At 42.1% G+C, this 20590-nt stretch overlaps 1 protein-coding gene across 1 annotated transcript in view; it reads left to right on the top strand.

Annotated features, from left to right (window-relative positions):
• Htr2a (5-hydroxytryptamine receptor 2A) overlaps positions 1–20261 on the top strand; it is a 62985-nt gene extending 42724 nt beyond the window's left edge. Inside the window, exon 3 of the mRNA XM_051195383.1 lies at positions 19220–20261. Coding sequence (XP_051051340.1) covers positions 19220–20022 — 803 coding nt within the window. The 3' untranslated portion in view covers positions 20023–20261. The remainder of the gene's footprint in view (positions 1–19219) is intronic.
• Positions 20262–20590: the final 329 nt, after the last annotated feature.

Genomic DNA, 20590 nt, shown 5'->3' with positions numbered 1-20590 from the left:
TACAGTGAGTGGGGCCCTTCCAAACCAATTAATCAAGAAAATGATGCCTTCAGGCCAATCTATTAGAGTCAATTGCTCAACTGAGGATCCTTCTTCCCAGGTATGTCAAGCTGACATACTCTTTCCCCAGGCACAAGAGTCTATCCTAACTCATGCATTAGTCCTGTAGACCATAAAAGCCTGGGACAACTTTTAATCTAGAAAGAACTAAAGTCTGGTAGCATCAGTCCCGAAGTGATATATCTTCTTGGGTATCACCCCAAATCCCTTTAAGAAAGCCTTCCTATAACTATAGGTCCCAAACTGGTCCAGCCCACAAATGAATTGCCTGGGTGCACTCAGTGGTATGCCTCTTGTGTCACATCATGGAAGAAAGTTCTGATAAAGCCAATTCTGACCAAGTGTACTACAGCAGCCTAGTAGAGAAGAGCAGGAGGCAGGTGTGGCTCAAGGAACAGAGGAACTTCTAGGCCCACATTAGGATTAAGGGGTGCTAATGGCCACAGCTGGCTGGGTCATGTTAGTTTCACCTTCTTTTTTGGATTATAAGAAAAGAGGGAAGCCTGGGGAGAGGTCTCAGAAGCTAAGAGCACTGCTGCTCTTCCAGAGGACCTGGATTCAATTCCCGAACCCCACCTGGTGATTCAGAACTGTCTGTAACTCCACTTCCAGGGGATACAATGCCTTTTGGCTTCCACAAGCATCAGACATACAAATGGCGTGCAGACATACAGCTAGCCAACACCTACACACATAAAAATAAATAAATAAAGCAAAGAGGGCCTCCTTGTACTGCTCTGAAGGTACACTAGATGGGACTAAAGACTGTCAGTCCTTATCAGAGCAAGACGAGAGACTCAGAGCCAACAGAAAAACTAACAAATGTCTACAAACCAGATCTCAGTAATCCAACTACAGGAACCATATGCAGCCCAGAGTGGAGGAAAGCAGAGAAAGGCACAATATAGACAGTACTGTCTGGCCAGGGGCTGCAACCTTTTGCCCAAGGCAGAGAGAGCAGCCGTGGCCTAGAACCTTCTCTAGCCTATGAAGAAGGAAAAGCTCAATTCATGCCACATCAGAATCGCTCAGGGGCTCTGTGGAGCGCTCCAATGTCCACACCCTCAGCCTTACCTGGGACACAAAGTCAGACCACATGGATTCACATAGATGTATGGGATTTTTAAGTGGTCCCAAGATAGCACAAAGAGAGACAAGAGCCACTCACCAGCCCCTGAGCTCTCTCTCTCTCTCTTCTGTTTCTAAGCACAGGGGTTAGGGGATTTTGAGCAAGAGCCACAAGCCTATGCAAATGTCAATGGAGATATTCGGGCAGGATATGGGCAAATGCTGCCTTGTAAGCTGGCAGTAATGCCAGAGTTGCTCCCCCTCCTTCAAACATCCAGGAGAGACACAAACCCCTGCCTCCCTCTTCCACTTCCAAAGACCCCTGTTATTGCATTGGGCCCACCAGGGTGATCCACAGCACGTAGTCTGTTTTTTAATATCAACTGATCAAGATGCTTTGTTCCTACCTTCCACTTTAATCACTCTAATTCCTCTTTACTATGGAACATAACATAGTCACAGGTTCCAGGAATCGGATGAGGGCATCTTTGGAACACCATTATTCTGCCTACCACAGAATACATCAGGTGCACATGTTCAGCAGGCTGAAAAAAACAAAACAAAGAAAACTTGCTATTACTCTGACAAAATCTAAAAGTTACCTTACACATCACAGAGGAGTTGGCAACAGCTGGATCTACACACACACAATAAATACCCACAATATCGCTAGAAGGATGGAGGATGGTCTGGTTACTCTAAACTTGCCCCTGTGAAGTGGAAAGCTATAGCAACTTTCTACAACTTAACCATGTTGCAGAGCCCTTCTTGCCTGACAGACCAATCTTCTGTGTTAACATGTGAGCACAACCCAGCAGATTAACTTCTTCCATGATGTTGGTGTGCCATATTCCCCCAGAAGCTTATCATCATTCGTATAGTGTTTTCTAATTACAAAGTCCTTCTCTATTCTCAGGAGAGTACTGACCATAAAAAGTTGAAGCTCAGAGCCTGACTTTCCAACAGGCATGACGAGCATGTATATATACAACACACACACATATGTGACACCATCAAAAAGGCCACTGTTCATTTAGGCCCAGTGATTATTCAAAATGCACTATGTGTTACAGAGCTTGCAGAATAATCCTCTTCTAAATTTGGACACATAAACTTGGAAACATGTAAATGTTTGCACTCCTCTTTAAGGGTGTCTGCTCTCTATCCTCCATAGGTTAAGTTGGAAGTGGAAAAAGTCAACATCAGTAGAGGTCTTGGGCATCAGTTCTCAGATATTCAATGACAGAAATTAAACACTGTAAGATGGAAGAAATGGTAATTTTAAAATGTTGACCTGGAAGATGGGCATTAAGGGATTATAGTAAATGATAATTATTCCTTCAAACTAAGTTCCAGAAGCTACCCCACATTGCCTTCACTTCTATGTCTCCTCTGGGAAGCCATGGCCTGCTTTCACCTCAACCTCGTCTTAATGGCTCTGAATTTGAAATGATCACTCCCAGGGGTCAAACACACATAAAAATATATGCGCTCATAAAAATATTGCACAAGACTCAGCATGACTTCTAGGCCCCCACAACATGGGGATTCAGGACCCAAGAGCCAGGCCTGATCCCTAACTCTTCAAAGTGAGGGAATTTGACCCCTGAACTTGTACATGTAATGTCTAAACTATCATGCTGAGGCCACAGAACATAGAAAACAAAGACTACAGAGACACACTGAGTATGAATCAAAAGTCTACTTCCATCACTTACAGTGTGACCTTGGGCAAGTTGATTAACCTGTCTCTGTTTTCTCATCAGCAACTAGAGATGACGCTGTTGCACAGGGTTGCTATGAGGGATGAGGGAGCTAATTTGCATAGAGCATTTAGGATAAGCCTGGAACTTAGTAAGCTTTGGATAAATATCTGCTGCTAGTCTGAATTGTTTTTACTAATTTTTAGTTTTATAAAATGTTTTGTTATGACATTTTTGTATGTATATATGTGTATATCTTTGTATTTCACTCATACTCATCCCCATCACCCTGTCCTTCATTCTCTCCTGCTAGTTCCTAGGTAATCCCCACTCTGCTCCCATGTGTACTTGTGATGGTTACAACCACCCCTACCACACAGTTCTCCCGGTGCAGCGTTAGGTCAGAAGTGTAAAGGGAGTTTCGTCAACTGGGACATTAGGAACACCACCAACAGAGGGGTCTCAAATTAATACCTTTACCTGAATCTACAAAGCCAAGATTGTTAACCCTCAAATGACCTATATTTGGGCAATCTCTTAGCTCTATCCCTAAGATAATGAGAAGGTCTACAATTTTGCCTTAATTGCTTTGCTGCATTTTCTTGGTCACTTACTCCAGAAACGTCATTTAATCCCTGTGTGCTAAACATGAACTCAGGAAGAGCCTCTGCCTCTATGGAGCTCACATTCATGGAGTAGACACCCTCCAAGCAAATAAACAAATAAAATGACTTCTGAATATGATGGATGCTAAAGGGGATGCCAACCAGAAACCAAGCTCAAAGGTGATTTAGGTCAATTCAGACTAAGTGGTCAGGAGGGGAGCTCTGATGACAGGGTATTTATGAAGATATGGAATCATAAGAACGTGGCTCTGTGAGTATTAGTGGAGAAAGTGTCCCAGCAGTGGAATCAGCAAGTTCCACAACCATGAAGACGTAAGCAATTTAGGGGATGAAGAATAGAGGCACCAACAGTGAAGCTCTAGTATCCTGCTAAAGGCAGTGAGTGGCTTAAGTGAGGAAGGGAGGAAGATCAGAGCATGCCATGGAGGCGCAAGGATACATAAGCAAGACTTGAAGCAGTATGAACAGTGGGGAAGATCAAACATGAGTCCAAAAAGCTTGCAGTATAGGTATAGCAATGGGAATAGAAAGATAGATGTGATCATTAAGTGCACTACAGGGTGGAGAGTGTACAGGTTCCTAGCATCATTAGGACGCTCAGAGGGAGCATAATGAAAATGGCTCTCCTAAGACCTTGAGCCAAGTGTTTACACACAGCAATGTCATTTCCTGGGCTAAGGGGAATAGGCAATGGAATGCAGCCCATAGAAGTGCTATGCAAAGGTAGGAGTGTCCATTAGAGAGATGCCAAATTGAGAGGCCAAGCAGGCTGCTCATAATTGTATCTTACCGAGTGCAACAAAGTCCTGCCTTTGGGGTAGAGGTTTTGTTTGTTTCTATTTCCAGGTCTTCTTTCTGTTCCTTTGCCCATGTTTAAGTATTCTGAGATATTGAATAATTTCCATATGCATCTCAATGCTCCCATGAGTGAATGCATTTAATCCTCAGAGCCCAGAAGCACCGGCTTTAATATGAAAGTCATGAAAATGCTAATAAACCTCACACTGTCAAGGGATCTATGAAAACCCCTTCCACCTGGCCTATAAATGCAACAGCCTAGTTAAACCAGACATGACTAACATCCGACCACCAGGCCGAGGTCCTAAAACACTTGAGTTATGGGGAAAAAGTAGATCAGATCTAGCTTCCTGTCCTAGCTCACTCATTTGTTAGTTTCAAGGCTGGCAGCAAACCATGAACCATATTGGCATCTATTTTCTTCATAAAGTGAGATGAATGCCTGCTTCCTCATTGGTTCCTTATGGAGTAGAAGATCTGTGATGACCTACACAGAGCCTAACCCCTGGCAGGTCATTCTCCCTGCCTTTGAGTGTGTGTTTGCATGGAATGTTGAATATAAATGACATCTGCTTTATCTGATGGCCATTAAACTCCACTCTTCCTGTTAACAACCAGATAAATCCCATCGACAGTGCTTTTTAACTTGAAGCCAGTGCCTCTTTCTGCAGACCCAAAGGCATACTTAGACTGGAGAAGAAGGAGCATATACAAGTAGGGAATCGGAAACCAGAAGTTTCTCAGATATAGGAATAAATAGTTCTCCTTCTGTATCCCTGAATTAACACATCGGGGTATGAGGAACTTTGCAGAAGACAAAAGTGGCCAACTCTTCACTGACTAGCAGCTTTCATGAGGAAAAGCAGAGCTCTGAGTTCTTCATCCTGAGCCTCCCTGTGTTGCTCAACTCCTAGCAAATACAACTTGAGAGAAAGCAAAGCTCTGAGTTCTACATCCTCATATCCCTGAGCTAGATTAAAATGTGAGGTTCTGAGCCAACTAGACAGATGTTGAAAGGTGAAACCATAGTGAAGCCTCAAGAATTCTAAGAGCTTAAGTACAACTAAGACAGTGGGGAATTGAAGTGTAGCTAGGGTTAGAAAATGAAGTTGCTAGTTAGGGATGTTTTCATGCCCCCAAATAGTGCCTCACGGCACTGTCAAATTGAGACCTTACCTATCTATGGAAAGTGGTGTTTCCTGAGCCCAAGGGCATGAAGCTGAAATGAAGCCAAGAACAAGTCCAGCAGATCTCAGGATTTCAGAACCAAGGAAAAGGTTACTTTGAGCCCTCTGGTAGAAATGGTGTCAGTTTATCAGTACAGGGACAGAGACCCAAAAAGTAAGGCCAAGGTGAAAAGCTCACGAGGGATGTGAACTAAAAAGATCTCAAGAGAAATTCTCTAAAGCTCTAAGCTTGCCAAGCTAATAACAAAATGGAAAAGTGTATCTCACCCACAGGCACATTTTGTTTTGCTTGTACAGTGTGTCTCAGTTTTCCTTTTAATTGAACACAAATATTATCATTCACCTAACACCAGTCTCCTAACCATCTCCCACCCCACATCATAGCTCTGATATGTTACTGAGTTAAAAACACTGACTACATAAGCATCTGAATTCACAGCTGTCAGTAAGTAGTTTGTATTTCCAGACTGAATGATGTGTGTGTGTGTGTGTGTGTGTGTGTGCGTGTGTGTGTGTGTGTGTGTGTGTGTGCGCGCGCGCACCTGTACAGGTATGCATGCCATGGGAATATGGAGAAGTCAGAGGAAGACCTTGGCCATCTTGCTTTGTGACTTTCCACCTTACTCTTCTGATACAAGGTCTCTCACTGAGCCTAAAGCTGGGCTGGTGTTCAGAAAGCCCAGTGACCCTCTTGTCTCCATCCTCAATAATGTGCCAGCATTTCAACCATGCATGACCAAGCCCTGCTTTTCAGATGGGGGCTGGGGATTTGAACTGAGGTCTCTAGAAAATTTTCCTACCCACTAAGCCATCTCCCCAGTTCTGCCAGAGTCTCTCACAGAACCTGGGCCCCATTGATTCATCTAGGCTGGCCGGCCAACGAATGCCAAGGATCTTCTCATCTCTGCCTCACCCTGGAGTTCTGGGTTATGTATGTGCGCTACTATGCCTGGTTTATATGCAGGCCCTGAGGAGCTTAACTCAAGCCCTTGAGTTTGGGTGGTAGGCATTTTACCAACTGTGCCATCTGGCTAGTTCTATTTTTTTTAAGTATTAAATACTTGACCTCATGCTAACCACAAAGGTCACTGAAAAGGAGAATAAAACCCAAGAGGAGTGGGAAATAAGGGAAAATGAAATTTTAGCATCAGCACCTCTGAAATAGGCTATTACAGCAGCTGCACATTGTACCAGGTTTTGTTTGTTTGTTAGTTTGTTTTTAGGCCAACCAAATCATGACAAAGATACTTCTTACTAGTTATGAATGCTCAGCCTAGCTCAGGCTCATTTCTGGCTAGCTCTTTCAATTTGATTTAACCTGCTTCTCTTCGCCTACATTTGCTTAAGGGCTTCCTACCATTCTTTCCTTCTGTACATATTACTTTCATTACTTCTTGTGTCTGTCTGCCAGCTGATTGGCTTGTGGCCCCAGGCATGTCCCTGCCTTTCTCCCTCGCTCTCCTCTCCTTCCCTCTCGAGCTTAGATTTCTCCTCATATTTATTCTCTATGCCACCAGCCCCACCTATCTCTCTTATGACTAGCTATTGACAGTTCAGATTTTTATTAAACCAATAAAGTGCCTTAGGCAGGCAAGGTGAAACAGCAGCACATCTTATCATAATTAAACAAACACAGCACAAGCAAACGTAACACAGCTTTACATCATTGAACAAATGCAGCCTAAAGATGCAACACACCTTTACACAGTTAAAGCAACATTCCACAGCATAAACGAATGTAGCACATCTTTTCCCGGTTAAAATAATATTCCACAACAGCATGTTGAGTAAAGTGTGTACCAGCCGCAGCACTCCAGAGCTATGGCTGTTCCCCGTGACTTCAATATTTAGAATGGGTTCTTGAGAACAACAAAACTTCTCAGAACTCTAATTCCCAGATTTCCCTAGGACCCTTGGAGCCAGTAGGGATGCTCTGGTCAAACTTTGACTTCGGAAATAGTGAAATGAACAAACAAGACAAAGCAGTTACCAGGTGCTGGTTCACATGCCTAAGGTATGTTACCAGGTGCTGGTTCACATGCCTGAGGTATGTTACCAGGTGCTGGTTCACATGCCTGAGGTATGTTACCAGGTACTGCTTCACATGCCTGAGGTATGTTACCAGGTACTGGTTCACATGCCTGAGGTATGTTACCAGGTGCTGGTTCACATGCCTGAGGTATGTTATCAGGTGCAGGTTCACATGCCTGAGGTATGTTACCAGGTACTGGTTCACATGCCTGAGGTATGTTACCAGGTGCTGGTTCACATGCCTGAGGTATGTTACCAGGTGCTGGTTCACATGCCTGAGGTATGTTACCAGGTGCTGGTTCACATGCCTGAGATATGTTACCAGGTGGTGGTTTATGTGCCTGAGGCACTTGTTACCAGGTGTTGGTTCATATATCTAAAGCACCTGTTGCCAGAGACTGAGCCCCTAAGGCTCAAGTACAGGCAGAAGGGACACTTCTGCGGTCTCATGAGCACTAAGTAGGCAAAGATCATTGAATGTTCTTCGCCTGCCCCTTGCCTCTGCTGTACAGCTTCACTTCTGAGATTTTACCCTGGAGCCCAGCCCTCTCCCACATTTCTCAATGTGATCAGAACCACATTACGGAGCTCAGTTTCTGCTACATCAGCCAGAACCAGCTACTATTTCTTAAACCCAAAGACCTTGTCTAACCAAGAAGTCAATGCAGACCTTGCATTGGGGGCTTTGTAGGAAGAGGGGGGTCACTCATACTAATTCCCATGAGCCCTAATGCTAGCTAAGAAATCCCAGCTATCAGAAGGCCCAGAGAGGAAAGCCACAGTGGACATCTCTTTTACCACAGATCTCTGTGGATCTGTCCTCACGTGTTTCCTTAAGCCATGTCCATTTCTTGCATCTGCACCCATTATTCAGTGTTGGTGAATGACTCCATCGTTCCCTCCCCAGAGGTCATGTTCAGCACTTCTGTTACAGTCTTGCTCTGCAGGGTCTCTATCTTGGGAGATTAGTGGTTTGATGTTAATAGAAATGCTTGTGAGGGGAGTTAAGCCATGCACACATCTCCAAAGTTTAGAACCAAACAAGGGTGGCTGGAGATTTGGGCTACAGCAGGGATTTCAGATAGAATGAAGAACTCTAAGCATTAAAGGAGATACGGAGCATTCTTCTTTTTGCCAGCTGTTAGATACTGCCATGATCGCCACTAATGGTACAGCAAGTCTCATTTCTATTCCTGATGACAAACCTTTCAAGGGACATTGCTGAACAATTCTCATTTTACAGAGGAAACTCAGAGAAATGAAGAGGTTTGCGTCAAATAACAGGGGATCCAAACTGGGCTTTTCTGGTATAAGCTAATTGCTTTCCTCTCTTACACTGGTGGTTTTAAGTTTGCTATGTAAGTCTTTGGGAATCCTGGGGACACTTGCAGGAAGTCCAAAGGGGTCAATGACATTTTCAAGAAGGCATTTTCCTTCTTCCCTTTCATCCTCTTGTGAGGGCAGGGTGCAGTTTCCAGATGCAAAGATTTGTAATATTACAAATACAGAAGCCATGTGGACCCACCACCTTCTGTGAAACCTGATGGTAAAGAGAGTGTCACTTACAAAACCATGCCACTTCACATTTGTTTGGGGAAATACAGGGGCCTTTTAGTTCGAAATATGCTGCTCACGTCAATATATAATATTTTATTATTATTAAATGAATCAATTAATGATTGCCTTTAAAGTGCTCTTTTGAATTTCTGAAACAATAGATACTTCATACTCCCCCAAAACAAAAAGCTTTCTGGACTCTTTAATGATTTTTAATGTGTAAACAAGTTGTGAGACTGAATGTTCCAGAACTGCAAGTATACATTATAGTACCCTTCCACCACAACAACGAAGTTCAAGGTAAATGCAGATTTCCCTGAATTCATCATGTTTTCAGCAGTAGGATGCTGGCGTGACCCTGGATCTACTTGCTTCCCCTTCCACTCCCTCTCGCCAAATCCTCCTTGGGACTGATGACCGTTAAAGGTCTTGGATTATAAAGTAACTGCCTATATTAAAGCCCCTTCTTCTTCTTGCATTCCTAAGTACCTCATTCGGTGGAGATTCAATTAAACATTTGATTGATGGATAAATGACCAAAACTGATTGCTGACCCAGATAGAGGGCCTACTCAGTGTCTATAATAAGAAGCAAGACGTCAGTGTGGAGCTTAGTCTGTAGCTAGCTCAGTAGGGATGTCCTTAAGACCATAGGCAGGGCCTTGGTTTTGACTCCAGCACAGAAAAGAAAACAGAATAAAACAGAGGAAATATGTGTGCTTGCTTATGAGGCTGCAGCTGCACAACAAACTAGAGTCTTGCCTTAGCCCACAGTGAGGTCAGGCACACCTATGCCAAAATACACATGGCCAGGTGCTCGGCTCCTGGGACATACAAGGCCAGTTGTTCCTCAGCCAGGGTGCTGAGGAACCCCCCTGCCTGGGATTCTGCCTTCGGTCCATTAGCCCACCCAGATGTTATTCAGCCACAGGGCCAGCTCAGCATCTGTCTTCTACTTGACTCTCCCCAGAAATGTGGACTCACCATCGGCACCACACTCTGCCATCCTTCAGCTGTGCTTAACCATGTCTTCTACTTTGCCTCTTGATCTCATTTCCTCCTGTACTGCCTCCTTAATAAATCATGTATGCACATTTAACTTTCCCTATAAGATCTCAAGTCTCCTGAAGATTCTCATATACCCTTTGTATTGCTACAGAATCACACCCCATATGAAGTGAACTGTAATTGCTTTTATTTAAATAAATCTTAGAAGTTTATGAAATAATTCTGAACCAATTTATCACTATTTCTTCATTACAGTCCCACATGAAGATCAGGGCAGATCTCTCTCTCTCTCTCTCTCTCTCTCTCTCTCTCTGTGTGTGTGTGTGTGTGTGTGTGTGTCTGTCTGTCTGTCTGTGTTTCTGTCTGTCTCTCTCTCTTTCACACACACACATACACACTCACACTCACACACACAACCCTTACCTTACAAGTGGAATTGTTAAAATTCCACAGCCTAAGGTCACTCAGCTACTGATGAACAGTCAGGAGACAAACTTCAGGCTTTTAAATCCTGTCTTACCCCACTATACAATTCTCTAGTTTCTTAGCAATCAATTTACCCGAGAAACAGCTTTAAGGAAAATAACAGACCAGCTCCTAACCCAGGAATCAGAGTAGAAAGAAATTGAACCAAGTGCCTTAATTTCCATGTGGCACCATGGTCACCCATCCCCACACCCCCTGAGATTTTAGTTGTCCAAGTAGTGTGCTCTGTGCCACCTCATCCTGTGGATAGGTAGCTCTTTCATCTCACATAAGTGTCCATTTTGCTTTCTTCTGCCTCTTGTAACTAATTAAAACCTTATTACTGTGTTTCCCAAGAAAAATTAAGTGGAAACCCAATGAAATCATTCAGTATTCCAAGACGTGTCTATAAAATGTGTTAGATTCCCAACGCATCCCTTCTGCCTTCTCATGCTTGATCTCGAACCGCACCAGCATTTACCTGAGATCTGAACTTGTGATAAGTTTTTAAGAAAAAGCATCTCTGCAGCTAATGAGATCACTATCCCATAAGTGAAGTGAACCCTCTTTAGAAAAGAATGCTAAGGTGTGGGAAGCACCGTGTAAATGATCAGGGAGTCAGCGATGAATACAGAGTTGGGAGAGATGTATAGGAGGGGAAGAAATGATTTTGAAAAGTTTTCACTAGGGATATGCCCTGGGAAAAGTCTTGAAAGGAATAGGAGGCAGTTTGGAATACAATCCCCATCTGCAGCCCAATACCATATGAGGTACAAAATAAAAATGTCTGCTTTCTATGTAGATGTAGCCATGAGAGAGGCTCCCCACCCCCAGATGCCCAACCCACTGCCTTACCCAAGCCCATGCTTAGCAGAAATCCTGGAACCACAAAATGTCATTTGTGAAGCATTTAAAGAAGTAGATAGCATCAGAATTGGTCCAGAGGAGAAATGAGATGTGAGTCTCTTTACTCTGGTTACTATTTGCAGTGCCCCTTGATGATAGACTTTTAAGAACATATGAGGATATATTTGTCATGTCAGACTAGCATGCCTGTGGCTTCTCTTTCATGATAGATAGCCAAGGTCCACATGGACCCACCTCTATCCAATACCAATTGAATTTGGGTTAAAGCCAATCCTCCAATATACTCTAGGTACACAGAAAGAAAAGTGTCTTACCAGGAACAGGGCACTGCATTATATCAACCAAGTCATTGTAGGGAGATGCATTTGAGAGGAGGCAGGTCTTAGGGACATCTCAAATCACTGTGCAGCTAACCTAAAGGCAAACCAAGTGCAATGCTGTCCTGAATAGCTCCAGACATGATTAAGAAGAGCAGGAGAGGGAAGCCTACAGGATTAGGTGAAAATCTAAGAATTGTGAATTGCACAAAGACCAAACTGCTAAGACCTTCTAAGATAAGCTGAATGATTGGTAATTGCTTGAGCATTAGGAAGATTGTGGGTTAACTGTAGTACAGTCAGTCCAGTGTGTTAACCTACAGGCAGATTTGACTTCTAGTAGACCTGGGTTGTATGAACACATAGCTGCCATACCCTAGCTTTCCAGACACCCAGGACTCTTTCTCTTTTTTAAGATTTATTTATTTTATTAACATTTTTTTCATTTGTTTTACATATTGACTACAGTTTCCCCTCCCTCCTCGCCTTCTGTCCCCTCCCTTCTCCTCTTTCCCATTTACTCCTCCTCCATCTCCATTCAGAAAGGCACAAGCCTCCTATGAGAGTGTGCAAACCATGGCACATCAAGTTGAGGCAGGACCAAGCCCCTCCACCTTTATCAAGGCTGGGTGAGGTAATCCAGCATGGGGAACAGGTTCCCCCCCCCCAAAAAAAAACAGCTAAGCACCAGGGACAGGTCCTGATCTCACTGCTAGGAGTCTTGCAAACAGACCAACTTTCACACACATGCAGAGGGCCTATGTTGGTCCCATGCAGGCTCCCTATTTAGTCCAGAGTCCATGAGCTCTTACGAGGTTAGGTCAGCTGCCTCTGTGGGTCCTCCCATCATGGCCATGACTCTCCTGGCTCATACAATTCCTTGGACTCCCAGAGCTCAGGGCTTGGCTGTGGATCTCTGCATCTGCTTCAATCAGTTACTCGATGAAGGTTCTCTGATGACAGCTAGGGTAGTCATTAACCAGTCTGATTACAGGAGATGAACCTGTAATCTTTCTACACATACCTTGAAGAATGGAGCTGCCTAAATGAGGTATATCTCATGCAAAACTTATTTTAAAAACCTGTCCCCAGCAGAAATTCCGGGAAGTTATAATAAAGGTTGAGATTTAATAATATGGACCAGGCATGACCTTTGCCTAAATAAATCATTACTTATGAGCATGTGGCTAAATATTCAACTAAGAAAAGAACACTTGGGAACTAACTCAGACCCCCTGAACATGGGTCTCAGCTAGAAGGACTGAGCAGTCTAAAGGACCTCAGACAGTGGAACCAGGATGTATCCCTGGTGCACAAAAGGACTTTGGGAGCACATCCCCCATGGAGGGATACTGCCTTAACCTAGAGATAGGAGAGAAGGCCTAGTCCCTACTCCAAATGACTTGACAGATTTAGATGACCCCTCCTGGAAGACATCACCCTACATGTGGAGTGGGAGAATGGGAGGGAAAGGTGGGGGACATGGGAGGGTGGGAGAGAGGGAAAGAGGGAGGGAGGGAGAGAGAACTGGGATTGATATGTAAAATAAAAGAAAGCAAAAAGCAAAAAAAGAACAATGCAAAGTTAAAAAAAGAAAAGAATACTTGATAATGGTGGGTAACATTCACTACCATATACTTATTTAAAAAGAAACAGTATATTTGAGTTTTATTATTAATGTTTTGTTAAACAATCATAACTGTATACATACATGAGGTGTAACATGAGTTTCGTGGTATATGATATAGGATAATTAAATCAGGTTAATTTACATAGCATTACTTTCTTATTTGTGGTTTCGGCAGCAGCAAAGCAAGGTTATAATAATTTGTTTCAGGGACAGTGAGATGGCTCAGCAGGTGCTTGCTGCCTAAGACTGACACCTAAATCCAGTCCTCAGAACTGGGAGTGTGAGGGGAGAGCCAACTTGACAACATTATCCTCTGATCACCACACATATGATGTGCCCGCCCACAATATTAATAAAAGAATTTTTAGTAATAAACTTTAATTATTTCAATTATTTGATATGATTCAGATACTTATATTTTTCAAGAGACAAAAATGGTAAATGTAAATAACACTTCCCTGGAAGAAGAAACATGTGGGATAGGCTTCCAGGAGTTGGAGATGCAGCCAGCAATCTGCATCTCCAAGTCTGAATTCTACCTACCTTCTGTGGGAGATCATCACAGAGTTACGAAGCACGGTCCCTTTGCTACAAAACAGAGAGGGTCAGCAGAACCAGGACCCAAGAATCTAAGATGGGGCAACTAGGTAGCCAGCCTCTGCATCACACGCCACTTAGCTCTCAGAGGTCACTGGCATGGCTTTCGCTTCAAGGTCAAGGCAGAGCCTGGGCGTTCATAGTTCTCAAACTCTGTAAATCAGTCTGGACTGAGGCCCAGGCACCATAATTTTTAAAAGCTTCCTGGGTGATTCTAATGTACAACCAAAGCTGGGGACAACTGATATATGTGGCCGAGACCTAGAGAGGACTTTAAATTGTTGTTCTACCTTCTACCCTAAAAAATGTAATATCTCACCAGAAGAAACTTATTTTGAGATTAAGAATGAAGATTCAAAGTTCAGAGAATCAATGAAGAAAGGTGTGTGTGTGTGTGTGTGTGTGTGTGTGTGTGTGTGTGTGTGTGTGCTGTACTTGCAGCATCTGTGAAATTTAATAATAATTAATGACGTTGGCTACTATAAGTTTTCAGACAATCTAAAGAAAGTTCTATCTTCCTCATAGACTATACATAAATTTGTATCTGTGCCAGTTAAAGGTTTTTTAGGATTATTGGGGACTTTCCTAAACCAACATTAATAAGCTCTGATATAGTCATAGATTTTATAACTACTATAAAATCGGTTTTTTAAATATCACATAAGAATTAAAAGACTGGTAGAAGTCTTGAGTTTGTCCCTAAATTTCTATGCAATTCTAAGTAAGTTGCATAAGCAGGCTAGGATTAATTTTCACTCCATATGTTGAAATTCTTATCAACACTTAAGGTTTATTCAGTCTGTTAAAAAAAAGTCAAGGTGGAGGAAATACATGTTTGTAAAGTATCTTGAAATGTTGACGTGTATTGGAGCTGGCAGGCTGATGAGTGCCATTTCCAGTCCCCCATAGAGCATCAATTTCCTTTTTCCTGCAGCCTGAAGATTATCCTGTAACATTGGTTTATGGTGCTTTCTGTCAAACTGCTAGTAAATCCTCTTTATAATTAAAAAAAAAAAAAGTCAAGTTCCAAATGCAAAGAAAAGGTGACAATCTGAGGGAAACTTAAACTTAAACCCATGACTCAAAAGTTTCGTCAGGCCCCTGAAATATCTGTTTCTATCATCTCTGCTCTCTATATACCGAAATCCTCCCCAACCCTCAGCATCCCATGAGACCTTTGCTACCTAGTACTTCAAACTTCTTACATCTAAAGAAAAGTAGTTGCCACAAAAGAACCCCAAGTAGTTAGTTGCAAGATCCTAAAACATGAACATGTATGATTAAAAGGAAAAGCTCATCTGTCACAGACAGTAGTTCAGAGTTAAGATCCTTTAGTCCATGGTGAGACTAAAGATGCTAGCTAGAGATGCAACCTTTATTTGCAAAGCAAGCAGAGCGCCAAGCTCAAAGAGAACCACCCTCCCGAGTCTTTGTGTTCTTACTGTCCTTCCCATTCACTTCACTATCTGAATGTTAATGCAGAGAAATAAAAAATGTGCACAGAAGATCCAATACCTTTAGTGAATTTTGATTTCTGTTTTCAATTTCTCAGGGGGAAAAAAAACTTATTAAACAAAATGCAGAGTCACGTAGTTCAAGCTACCGACTGTTCATAAAGCAAAATGCTTGATATGCAGAAATTTTAAGTGAGAAGAGATGTCAGGTCTCCAAAAGCCACTATTATCAAACAAAGCAGCCAGAAAATTAATGCACTTGAGATGACTGTGACCATAATCTTGGCTATCAGCCAGCATTCTTCATTTCTCTTGGTAGGAGCATGCTTCAACACTCCTTATTTTACACACAAAGCCCATCTTCATGCCTCAGTTCTTTGACAAAAAAAAAAAATTCTTCCCTTCTTTCCAGAGTACTGCTTTAACTTTCTGACTAGCATTTTACAAACATTTGCTGACCACGGTATTTGAGGAAGAAACACTACAAACAAATGGTGTGCAGCAATAATCAGGATGGCTTTGTTACTAACGAAGAGAAATGGGCCATTTAAAGACCAGTGAGCTTGATTGTCCCACATCCAAATCAAGGTGTCCTTTCCAAGCACAAAAACAACCCTGCCTATGACCTCCTACCACACCTTCCTGAGTCGGTGCTTTTTCTCAGACATTTTAAAGAGAGAATCTTCGTGTTCATGTGAGTGGTCCCATCACCCCTTCCTTCTAGAGCTGCAGAAATAAGAACATCCCACAGAGGATGGCTAGTCTGTGTGTCTTATCAGTCCAAGACACAGTAACAAATTCCAAATGATTGAGGGGTTGGGTGCTTTAGGCTGCCCTGCATTCTGGTTCACTGAAAATGGCCGCTCATTACAAATTACCAGGTAATAAGTAATAGGGCAAAAGGCTTTGAAGGTGGAACCTTCCTTGTATTAATCAAGAAAATGAACACCCAAGAGTTTAACAACAAAATAATGTACCTTTTTGGACAGTTGATATTCTGTTTCTATGCATAGTGACTAATAGTAATGGCTATAATCCATCACATTAGAAAAGTAATCAGCAGTGCTTAGCTGTACCAAATTAAAATTGATTGAGACCTCACATGACCCTGGCAAAAGCTAATAATTACATCATTCTTACGTGGTCAATAGTAAGCAGCCAAAACACTATTTTGGTTTATAATCTCTGTTATATAAAGGCTAGCATAGAAAAATTAAACAAAATAGATCAAAACAAAATAATGTTGATATCTTTTTTCTGAGTAATTACACCAGGAAAATTGTTGCCACCTGCTTTTCATTTGTTATCCCATCTCCTTTTGGCCATGCACCATCCTGGTGCTCTGCATAGTTGATCCATTTTATTCTCATTCCATTCACGAAGGCATGTTGGCACCAGCCTCATATTATAGAAGAACTGAGCATCACCCCAGGAGCCCAGAGCCATAGCCAAGACTCAAATCTAAGTCCATCGGAAACGGATGTCCAGTGTATCCATTCTATCAGTAAGCAGGGAGTCTGTATAATGAGAATGGATGAGTACAAGAAGCATCTCTCACATATATGAGTTTAAATATTGGCAGACAAAGAAAGCTCTCTTAAAAATCATAGGCTATCGTTTATGGTTAGTTTTCTGAAATTTAGTGAGGGATCAGAAGGTCTCAGAGTAGGGTTCCCCTACAGCCACAACTCTTGGCTCAGAGGATGTCCTCAACAGTATGACAGGGACACATGGGTGGCAAAGTATCCCTGATGCCATTTATGTTCATCTTCCAAAAACAAAACAACAACCAAAAAAAAAAAAAAAAAAAAAAAAAAACACTGGGGGATGACCTTGCATAGACAAGTGACAAGACAAATATCATCCATCATTAGAGCCTGTGGATTTATGGGCAAATGGCACTCAGAAAGAATCTTACTGGGCTAGAAAACTAGTTCAGGAGGCAAAGTGCCTTGCCAGGCAAGCCTAAGGGCCCAAGTTTTGATCCTAAGTACTCAAGCAAAAATCTGGGCATGGCAACAAGAGGGAGAGATGGGATGGAGAAGCAAAATGCTCACTGGACATCCAGACTATCATGATAGAGACAGATCAGGGGGTTCACTGGCTATCCAGTCTGGAGGAAATGGCAAGCTCTGGCTTCAGTGAGAGACCCTGCCTCAAAACATAAGGTGGAGAAGTGCCTGAGGAAGATGCCAGCCTTAGGTTCCCATGTGGGCCCAGATGGTGGGAAACTGAAAATACAGGAAAGTGTAGGAAGGAAACAGCGTCTCTGTCTATCCTTCGGTGAAAGAAGCAAACTTAAACTGAGTTGTGCAGTTGTTTCTTCTCCTTTCCCATCCTCCTGACTCTGCCTTTGTGGCAGAGAAAATAACATAGTAAGAAGTGAACCATGATTGCTTTGGCTTAACCAGCCTCCTTCAAATCACCTGAGCTCCAAACAGGAACAAAACTTCCCATCAAGGTCAAGTTAACTTCACTTAGTAGGGTCCAATCACCATAAGGGGAAATTAGCATGATCAGAGCCAACTGTGGTATTTCCTCACAGCTGCTCTGCCTGAGCGTGTACCTGAAGGACCGTCACAGATGCCCCAAATCTGAGCATGGAGCAACATACGGGCTGTAAGCTCATATTCCCATGTTGCTAGGTCTTACATTTGACAACAAAAGTCTGCAACTGCCTTGTGTTTTGGTAATTTATCCTATCAGGTATTCTGCTATGAAAATGTATGACTTTTATGGAACAATGGGAAGTCTGAACATAAATTCTATGTTTCATGATGTGAAGGAAACACTAAATTTTTCTTTATCCAGTATGTGATCATAGATTTCTCTGAAAGTGTGTCACTTTTAGATCTACATAATAAGATGTATGCATGTTTAATCACGTGATAACTAAGGCTTACTTCAAAACAAGGAGGAACATCTCAAGTGAGGACCTGGATGACATAACATTCGTTTTGAGCTCACAATTATAAAAGCTATGAGGCTTCCCCAGGACAACATTTGCCTTTGTTCTTTTTGAACTTTGCAGATGTTAAAAATTTTGCAAGATAAAAGCTTTTTAAAGTTAACCCAAATTAATTTGGATTACCTGAAATTAATGTCAGAAAGAGTTTTTCAAAAGCAGTTTTAAAATCGGTTTAACTTTAAAACTGTTCCTATTGGCTCATTCACTCAAGAGTCCAAAGCAAGAGGACCTATATGAGTTTGAAGCTAGCCTGGGCTAGTGTAAGACCCTGTCTCAGCAAGCAAAAGCAATTCAGTTTTAGAATGAATATTAAATGGGAAAGGGAGATCTAATGCAAAGTACTGTGCAAATAAAAGAAATATAACCTACTCTCTTGGTGATGAGAATAAATGCTATTTTTGTCTCTTAATTGTTACATTTTTATATTTTGAATTTGCTAAAAAGAAACTATATTAGGCTTGTAACTACAAAGTAAAACAAGCTGATAATACAATGTGAAATGGAAAGTTAACAAAATTGTAGATAAAGGAGAAATTTGTTCTGTCTCCCAGTACATGAGTGCATGCGTGCATAATGTGTGTAATATGTGCTTAAAACAAACAACATTAAATTGTCCATGGAAGTTTGTCTGATTATCTCTGGATGATGTGTTAGTAGTCATTTTTATTCACTTCATTTTGCCTCTGTGTATGTTTTCTCCATTTAATAAGCAAAATGTAATAAAAAATCTAGAGTGAGAATCATCCCAACTCTCCTTGCAGTAATATACTAAACTTTAAAGTCAGTTGCTATAATTTCCTTGACCAGCCAGCATTATGTGGTAATGCTCTCACCTTCATAGACTCAATTCCTTGATCACGTGTCTCCCTCTGCTTCCCTTCCAGGTATATCCATGCCGATCCCAGTCTTTGGATTGCAGGATGACTCGAAGGTCTTTAAGGAGGGGAGCTGCCTGCTCGCCGATGACAACTTTGTCCTCATAGGTTCTTTTGTGTCATTTTTCATCCCCTTAACCATCATGGTAATCACCTACTTCCTCACTATCAAGTCACTTCAGAAAGAAGCCACCTTGTGTGTGAGTGACCTCAGCACTCGGGCCAAATTAGCCTCCTTCAGCTTCCTCCCTCAGAGTTCTCTGTCGTCGGAAAAGCTCTTCCAGCGGTCCATCCACAGGGAGTCAGGCTCCTACACGGGCAGGAGGACGATGCAGTCCATCAGTAATGAGCAAAAAGCGTGCAAGGTGCTGGGCATCGTGTTCTTTCTGTTTGTCGTAATGTGGTGTCCATTCTTCATCACCAACATCATGGCCGTCATCTGCAAAGAGTCCTGCAATGAAGATGTCATTGGAGCCCTACTCAATGTGTTTGTCTGGATTGGTTACCTCTCCTCAGCTGTCAATCCACTGGTCTATACACTATTCAACAAGACTTACAGGTCTGCCTTCTCCCGGTACATTCAGTGTCAGTACAAGGAAAACAGGAAGCCACTGCAGTTAATTCTAGTGAACACTATACCGGCATTGGCCTACAAGTCTAGTCAGCTGCAGGTGGGACAAAATAAGACCTCAACAGAAGATGCTGAGCCAACAGGTAATGACTGTTCTATGGTTACACTAGGAAAAGAACACTCAGAAGAGACTTGTACAGACAATGTCAACACCGTGAACGAAAAGGTTAGCTGTGTGTGAGGGATTGGTTGCTGTGACAACCTCACTTGGCCAAGGTTTTAGCCCTTGTGTGTGGGGGCAGGGATAAAGAGGCTGGGACAAATCAGGCTACTCCAGTGACTCAACAGTATCTATATGCCTCATTGCACTCTGTATGAAGAGCAGTGTGTCACAGAATGTGCACTTGGGCAATGTCCTAACAGCATTTAAGCTGAGTGTTATGGTCTTGTCCTTGTCCTTTTAACTTTGTCAGTGAGATCTTTCAGATCATTGTACTTTATTGTACAATTATAATGATACATGAAATCAATCTAGTTCACTTCTATTATTCAAATAGAAACCTGCTGCCATGATGTTGATGGGTGGCACGGGAGTGAGTTGGTGACCTATTATTGTATATAAAAATAGCTAGAAATACTGAAAATAATAAATAGGCTCTTTTAAAAAAAGCATTTAAAAGTCACCATGACACATATTTTGAAAATAAAAGAATAATATTCTGAAATTTGTATTGCTAATATAATTAATTGAAATACTTGACAATATTTTTCATTCTTGCCTTTTCATAGACGCCATTTTGACATGTTCA

Source organism: Phodopus roborovskii, unplaced genomic scaffold (assembly GCF_943737965.1).
Source record: "Phodopus roborovskii unplaced genomic scaffold, PHOROB, whole genome shotgun sequence".
Classification (NCBI taxonomy): Eukaryota; Metazoa; Chordata; class Mammalia; order Rodentia; family Cricetidae; genus Phodopus; species Phodopus roborovskii.
Note: the sequence above shows the minus strand (reverse complement) of the source record. Positions and strands in the feature narration are given on the sequence as shown.